We start from the raw sequence: 8,250 nt of genomic DNA, 5'->3' as shown, positions 1-8,250 counted from the left end.
AGGGCACTGATTCTTCCCCTGTGTTTGGCACTGGTTGGGCAGCACCTCGAGTGCTGTGTCCAGTTCTGGGCCCCCAGTTTTGGAAGGACCTGGAGGGCTGGTGTAGAGAGCTTGGCAGAAGAATAGTTAAATAGCAAGGGACATGAAACTGTAAAATTAGTCAAAGTATGAAGGGCTACGTGACTGCTGTAAGGTCTCCATGACCCTGAAAGCAGGTGGTGTGCAGAAATCAGGATGATTGAAACTGCTTGGTATGTATAAAAGATAAAGAGGAACAAAGAAGTACTAACTACAAGGACAGTAGAGCAAGATAGTAGCACAAGTCACATAGCAACCAATCATGAGCTCGGCTTTTGCAATATGTATGAGCTAATTAACGAACATATATAAACTGTGTAATCTGTCACAATAAACTGAGACTTGATGATCATGATATCATGAGTCTTGTCTCCCGCGGCACCCCCCAACAGGCTGGAATGTGTCCAGAGAAGGGCAGCAAGGCTGGTGAGGGGTCTGCAGCACAAGTCCTGTGAGAAGCGGCTGAGAGAACTGGGATTTTATCCTGGTGACACTGTGAGGCCCAAGGATCCAAGGGACTTTGTGACATCAAGGGGTCCCATGGAACCAAAGGGACATTGTGACACTGGGAGGCCTCATGGAATCATGGACACCATTGGGACACTCTGGGCCTCATGGAATCAAGGTGACACCAAGTTTGCTGCGAGTATTGATCTGCTGGAGGGTAGGTAGGCTCTACACAGGGCCCTGGACAGGCTGGATCCAGGGCCCAAATCCAACAAGGTGAGGTTTAACAAGTCCAAGTGCCGAGTCCTGCACTTTGGCCACAACAACCCCTGCAGTGCTACAGGCTGGGGACAGAGGGGCTGGACAGCAGCCAGGCAGAAAGGGACCTGCAGGGACTGATGGACAGCAGGCTGGACATGAGCCAGCAGTGTGCCCAGGTGGCCAAGAAGGCCAATGGCTCCTGGCCTGGATCAGGAATGGTGTGGCCAGCAGGAGCAGAGCTGCTGTGCCAGCACTGATCTGCCCCAGCTCTGCACACAGACATTGCTGCTGCAGCTCCAGAGAAGGCAACAAAATGACATCTTTGCAGAAATCTTTCCTGGAAGATCCTCTAGTTCCTTGAAAACTACTAAAAATTAAAAATGGCACAAACAATGACATTTATTGTGGACAATATGAAAAAAGTAAAACAAAGGGTAAAACAATCCATAACCAAACCATAAAAAATTATCAAAGATTGCTTTTATTACAAGTGATGGCAGAAATTGGACAGCAGTTTAATGTTCCTGAAAGCATCCAGTCACCAGTCTCCTCACTGCAGCCTTGAGCTCCTGGTTCCTCAGGCTGTAGATGAGGGGGTTCAGGACTGGAGGCACCACCGAGTACAGAACTGACAGGGACAGATCCAGAGATGGGGAAGAGATGGAGGGGGGCTTCAGGTGAGCAAATATGCCAGTGCTGAGGAACAGAGAGACCACGGCCAGGTGAGGGAGGCAGGTGGAAAAGGCTTTGTGCCGTCCCTGCTCAGAGGGGATCCTCAGCACAGCCCTGAAGATCTGCACATAGGAGAAAACACTGAACACAAAACATCCGAAAAGCAAACATGCAGTAACAGCAATGAGCCCAAGTTCCTTGAGGTGGGAATTGGAGCAGAAGAGCTTGAGGATCTGTGGGATATCACAGAAGAACTGGCCCAGGGCATTGCCATGGCACAGGAATAGGGAAAATGTATTGGCCGTGTGCAGCAGAGCATTGAGAAAGGCACTGGCCCAGGCAGCTGCTGCCATGTGGGCACAAGCTCTGCTGCCCAGGAGGGTCCCGTAGTGCAGGGGTTTGCAGATGGACACGTAGCGGGCGTAGCACATGATGGTCAGGAGGAAATACTCTGATCCAAGGAAGAAGAATATCAGAAAGACTTGAGCAGCACATCCGTTGTAGGAGATGGTGGTGGTGTTCCAGAGGGAATTGTGCATGGCTTTGGGGACAGTGGTGCAGATGGAGCCCAGGTCGCTGAGGGCCAGGTTGAGCAGGAAGAAGCACATGGGCGTGTGCAGGTGGTGGCCGCAGGCTACGGCGCTGATGATGAGGCCGTTGCCCAGGAGGGCAGCCAGGGAGATGCCCAGGAAGAGGCAGAAGTGCAGGAGCTGCAGCTGCCGCGTGTCTGCCAGTGCCAGCAGGAGGAAGTGGCTGATGGAGCTGCTGTTGGACATTTGCTGTGGCTGCACATGGGCACCTGTTCATGGAGAAAGGACAGGGACAAGTCAGGAGAGGCTGCTTGGAGCCAAACCTGGGCCATTCCCTGCAGACTGTCCTGCTGGGACTCACCCACCCTTGTTCCTGCTCTGGGAAAACCTTCACCCAGGTCCCTGCCTGAGCTCCAGTTGTGCTGGCTGAGTGTGCCAGGAGCAGACAGGCCTGTATGGGGGGCCTCTCGAGGAACCATCCCTGCCCCACTGCCCTGGGTTTGTGGCCATGTGGCAGAGGGACTAGGCTGGATATTCAAGATTTGTCAGGGGAATCACTCCTACTGCAGAAAGGCTCGGTACCATCTGCACTCACACTTCTAAAGGACATGGAGAGCAGGAAAGAATTTTTGCCATTATTTTCTTACCCACACATCATTGCTGGCACTCTGAGGTCAGAAATCCCCAGCATTCCTGCTGCACTCAGAATTTGCCACTGAGAGATGTGAGAGGCAAAGGATTCCCTGTGGCTGAGGGAAGGTGAGGGGTTGGATGGGTTTGTTCCCCCAGCACTGCTCTGTTCAGCCCCCTCTGCTTCCCTGAGCATCTCCCTGGGCCTGGACATCCCCTCCTGAGAGGTGCCTTGTCCCTGCCAGCGCTCACAGAGCCCATCCCACCCTGTGTGCCCTGGGCCCGGCCCTACAGAAACCTGCCTGTGTGCAGGGCCCTGGCTGGGGCAGGCTCTGTGTGCAGCTGGGCAAGGGCAGCTCAGGAGAGCCCTGCTGGGCCCTGCAGAGGTGATGCTGCTGCTGCCCAGGGCTGAGGAGTGGCTGAAGGCCCTTTGGGAGGCTCCCAGCAGAGACACTGACCAGCCAAAGTCACAGTTCTGGAGTCTCTGTAAATGTTCAAACATTCCTTTGATGATCCCGTGTGTCCCTTTCAACTTAGAATGTTCTGTGATTTTGGGACTACAATTTCTGTTCTGCTTCTCTCATCCCCCTATTGTCTATAATCAAAAGAGAAAAAAATCCCCTTGCAACAGTGTTAAAACAGTAAAGTAAAAACCAGACCTTTCTTGGAATCTTCCAGGTGTCCCAGTGGGGATGGGGCACACCCAGACCCTGATTTCAACAATTCATAAAGGTTGATTAATTAGGATATTTAACAGGAACGTCCAGCAGGAGATTCAGTTGCCCCAGTTACACACCCCTGCCTCAACACATTGCAGTAGGTCCAAGGATTTCTTTGCCCCAGTTTTAGTTATGACTGTTCACATTCTGGTCAAAACCAAAATATGCTTCTTGTAGGCCCTCTTCCTGATAATAAGACTATGCAGTATTTCAGGAATATATTTTGACAGTCAGTTTATTGTACTAAAATCTAAGAGAAAGGTAGGAAACATACTAGTGTCAGCAAAGATTAGAGTTATATAAGAACATCATAGTAGTTTGATAAAGCTAATTAAGAGTTTAATGGAGTTTAGTAAGGATTATAGTTTTATAATCCTAAAATAGTAATTTACAGAACTACGAGTATATGAAAAATGTATAAAAAGCAAAAATTTTTTTGTCACCACCCCAACATTGTCATCCTGCTCCAAGCAGGAAATTGAAAACACTCTCAGGAAAGCTCCTGACCTTTACAGCAATCCCAGGCTTACCTTGTTTGGGAAGTGCCCTTCGGAGCTGTGCCCAGGCTGGTCTGGAGCTGGGAGCAGCCCTGCCCCAGCCAGCCCCTCTCAGCAGCAGCACCTGCCCTGCTCAGGGTGGCTCCTTCCCCCCACAGCTCCTGGCCAGCACTGGGAGCAGCTCCAGGGCCGGCTGAGAGCTGTCCCTGGCAGGCAGCAGAGTCCCTGGCCCAGCACAGCGCCCTGGGCTGCAGGACCCTGCTCTGCAGGACAGCCCTGGGCACCCCTGGCTGCTCTGCACAGGAGATGAGCAGAGAATGCACTCACAGGGGCTGTGGGCATTGGCATGTTCCAGCTTTAGGAGATCTCTCCAGGAGCTGCAGCTGCATTGTCCTGCAGCCAGAGGTTCCTGTGCCAAGGGCTGGCAGTGATTCTGCCCCAGGCACTTCTCAGCCCCTTCCCAGCCCTGACTGATTGAAGCTCTCTGTGCCTCTGTGCTGTGCCCGGGCTGGCTGCAGGCAGTGCCCCAGCCCTGCTGTGTGGGAACTTTGGGTTTGGCTGGGGTTCTCGTGTGGTGGTAGAGCTTCTTCTTTAACCCGTGTTTTCAAAGGAAAACTCCACAGTTTCTTCTTGTTTGGTCTCAAGATGTTTTATTGCTAGTTATCTAACAGATTAAGTTTTCAGGCTGCGGCTCTTTGGTCAGTGGCCCAGGTAGAGAGGCACATACTCTTGACGCCTTGACTGGTGTCTTCTTCTCTTCTCTCTCCGCCTAGGGCTGTTGCTATCTTTTATAAGATATATTACGTATAACATGTTTATAATTATTCTTCAATACTTATTATTTATGTTACTAAGTGTTTTTCTATTCTAAACTAATCTATGAGTGCCAACATTATCAAGAACATGGAGGTAAGGAAGAAGAAAGAAGAAGGATGGGTTTAGCCCACTTTCTTCCATCTTAGAACTTCTGACCCCTATGTACAAAGTAAAAACCCCCCTGTATATGTACTAAAACCCCCCTGTACACTACTAAAAAATATTTCTCTCTATTTTGTGACTATATTTACTATACTATTTAGCACTTTGTGACTGCTTGTTCTACCTTCAAAGTTGGTAATTCATTCCATGGTTCAAACTCGAAATCACAGCTAAATCCAGCTGCCTGCTGGGGTCCAGACTGCGTCTGACTACGGCTTGGAACCTCTAAAAATGTCTGAGAGGCATTTTGAGTTCCCACATCTCCCCTCCCTGTTTGAACTAAAAATATTTGCTTTGCCACTTTGTTCAAGGCCCTTCGAATACACATGAAAATGCATGGCATGACAAGCAGAAGAACTATAAGCCTTATAAGAATATATGATATTACTTTTAAAATTTCTTTCCACATTGGTGAGAGATCAAAAAGGTTAAAGAAATTATCCCACTAGGACCCTGTTACTTTTTTCAGCTTGGTGATATTATTTTTTATTTGTTTTATATTTTCATGAATGGATTTTGAATGATCTGACAAGTTCATGCAGCACATCTCCTTAAATTCTTTACATCTGTGCCCATGTGACAGTAGCAAATAATGAATTGCCGCTCTGTTTTGAAGCACTGCCTGTCTTGCACTGCTGATGTCTGTTAACATGTCACTCAGTGCAGACGAAATGGCACGACTGTGTTTGCTCAGCCAGCAAGCTATGTGGTCTAATTGTGTCAAGGCCACCCCCGATGCTGTTTGGGGCGAGAAGATTGCAACTGCAATTCTCCGAGCCTTGTCTTAGGTATAAACATCATCATCACAATTTGGACTATATTGATTAAGGGATCTTTTTTCTTTGCATGTCTGCTCCTTTAAAGTTTTTAAATCAGGTGCAATTAATGAGAGTTCCCTAATGTTGTATGGACTGCCCTTGATTTTTGTAGGGATAGTAGGCTAAACTTTGTCTCTGCAAATCAAAAACACTCCCTTCGGTAAAGTGACTGGGTGTTGAAGGGATGCTTTGCTTGTCACCTTGGTGTAATTGCACCAAGATGATGCATTTTTATAAAAAGATTGATTTGGAGTGACATCTATTGTATGATTATCTGTCTTTGCCACTCCCACTGGATTAAATTTGATGTAATATTTCATTTTTGTTGACCTAAAAATATCTAGCTCTGGAGGTTCTAGGTGAGCCACAGGAAGGTATGGTGTCTAAACATGCCACCCTTCTATAGGATCTGAAAAGGTTTTTAAAACCTTTAGAGGGATATTTTTTGGAATTGGCTACTCCTTCACTGGCACACTTACCAAACATGTTGAAAATGGTTTCCCTGGCTTTGAATGAGTTAGACAAATATTGTTTAGACCCGCTGCCTTTGCCAAAGTTTCCCACACATTTTCCCTTGGTTGTTTCATGGGAAAGTCTGTCTCATTGTCTAAAGTAACGGACAAGAGAATGAGACACATGAATACTACTTGTCTAAACTCTATGTCTATGTCCCCAACCTTTGTGAAAAACCCTGCAATGCAGCAATATTCAAATGACACTTAATTTCCTCGAAAAACCCTAAGTCTCTGAATAATTAATTGTTGTCTGACGAGACGTTTGCAGCGTCTTTGTCTGCCTCTGTCTGCGTGTTCTCTTCTTTGCTCCTCGGGTCTGCATTTACCTGCTTTTGTATTTGAAAAGGTTTCACGTGCCTCGCTGACACCCATTTCGGTCCTCGCTCTGTGGAAACACAAGCGAAACCCTTGCCCTAAGTTATTAATGTAAATGGACTTTTAATTTGTCCTGATTCTGGATTTCTGATTAAAACTAAAGGATTTTCTCTTAACTTTGCTTGTGTACTGTTTGTAAAATGCCTAACAATTGGTGGTGTGGGCTTTGAGAAAGAACTATTTAAAAAATTTAATACATATAGAGCTTTGTTTAGCTGCATATAAGGTGTTGAGCTTGCCTCTCCCCTTTTCTGTTTATCTAAAAGGGATTTCAGGGTGTGATGTGTTCTTTCAATGATTGCTTGACTTGAGGGAGAATAAGGAATACTAAAAATGTGTTTTACTTCTTATTTTTTTAAAAATTTGTTAAGTACTTTATTTGTATAAGTTGGACCATTATTTGTTTTTATTTCTTGTGGCACCCCGAGTGATGCAAAAGCTTGCAAAAAGTGTCTGCAGGCATGTTCTGCGGTTTCCCCTGTATGTAATGATGCAAAAATTGCCCCTGAAAATGTGTCAACTGAGACATGGATATTTTTGAGCCTCCCAAAGGATGGGTATTTTGTGACATCAGCCTGCCAGAGCTGAAGACTCTGCAATCCCCTTGGATTGACAGCTCCTGTAGACGCAGGAGGCTGCACAAGCTGACAGTCTGGACAAGCATTGATGATCTTCCTCGCCTGACTTTTGGAGAGGCGAAAGGATTCCATCAATGCCTGTGCATTTTGATGGAAAAATGCATGGCTCAATTTTGCCTGCTCAAAAATATCCGGCAATGTCTGAGATATTATCATTGTGAGTTTGTTTGCTTGAGTATTTCCCTCTGCTAAGAACTCTGGGAGTGATGAGTGTGCCCTGACATGTGTAACAAAATATTTGTGTTCTCTATTTTCTAAAATTGTTTTCATGCATGACAGATATGAATATAAAATTTCATTGTCAGTGTGTTTCAAAAGTGATCCTTCTAACCGTTTGACCACATTTGCAACATATGCTGAATCTGTGACCAGATTGAGAGGTTCCTGAAACAATTGAAAAACCCTGACAACTGCTGGTAATTCTACAATTTGTGGTGAACTCTGTACCATTTTTATGTCTGATTCCCACTCTCCTGTTTTTGAATTTTGCCATGTAACTACTGATTTGTGAGTTTTTCTTGAAGCATTGGTGAACATTGTCACCCCTTCCACTGGTTCTTGGCTTATTTTTGGCTTTTCTCTGAGACTTACTTTCGCATTCAGCATCCTGTGAGCTGGAAAATGAACAGTACAAATTCTTGGATAACCTAACAGAGCAATTGCAAAATCTTGTGATTTCTGCATCGCCCATTCAAAATATACTTTTTTCAAAGGAACATGAATAACTGAGAAATCTCTGCCTGACATTGTTAACAACCTGGTTCTCGCTTTAATGATAATCTGTGCTACCATTTCTAGATCTGTAAGAATTGTTTTTGAGGGCCTGTAAGCTAAGAAAACCCACTCTATCAACAAAAGAGGGTCTATTTGAGACAAATCTTATTGGAAAATTAACTTATATAATTGTGCTGTTTCCCCCAACACTGCTAAATGAAAAGGCAATGATTCTACAAAGCGATGTGTTTGTCTCTGCTGAATTATGTCTGTGATCTTTTCAAGATCCTTTTTTGCTTCAGGCGTCAGAGTTCTGGGAGATTTGATGTTATTGTCCCCTCTCAAAAGATCGAGCAACGACGAGATGTCATCATTGGT

At 45.9% G+C, this 8,250-nt stretch overlaps 1 protein-coding gene and 1 pseudogene across 1 annotated transcript; both read right to left on the bottom strand.

Moving 5' to 3' along the window:
• Window positions 1-864: 864 nt before the first annotated feature.
• Window positions 865-2,270, bottom strand: LOC144247604 (olfactory receptor 14A16-like). The gene has a single exon (XM_085565591.1). It carries the CDS (start codon window positions 2,232-2,234, stop codon window positions 1,302-1,304), a length of 933 nt encoding a protein of 310 aa, XP_085421717.1. The 5' UTR covers window positions 2,235-2,270; the 3' UTR covers window positions 865-1,301.
• Window positions 2,271-4,242: 1,972 nt separating this feature from the next.
• LOC146764148 (uncharacterized) lies at window positions 4,243-6,517 on the bottom strand (annotated as a pseudogene).
• Between the last annotated feature and the right edge of the window lie 1,733 nt (window positions 6,518-8,250).

This window comes from Lonchura striata, chromosome 36 (assembly GCF_050655825.1).
Source record: "Lonchura striata isolate lonStrDom1 chromosome 36, ASM5065582v1, whole genome shotgun sequence".
In the NCBI taxonomy this organism is placed as follows: domain Eukaryota; kingdom Metazoa; phylum Chordata; class Aves; order Passeriformes; family Estrildidae; genus Lonchura; species Lonchura striata.
This window is presented reverse-complemented; position numbering and strand designations above follow the sequence as displayed.

Excerpts from the sequence above, each read along its gene's own strand:
- LOC144247604 (XM_085565591.1), bottom strand. The coding sequence starts at position 2,234 with ATGTCCAACAGCAGCTCCATCAGCCACTTCCTCCTGCTGGCACTGGCA.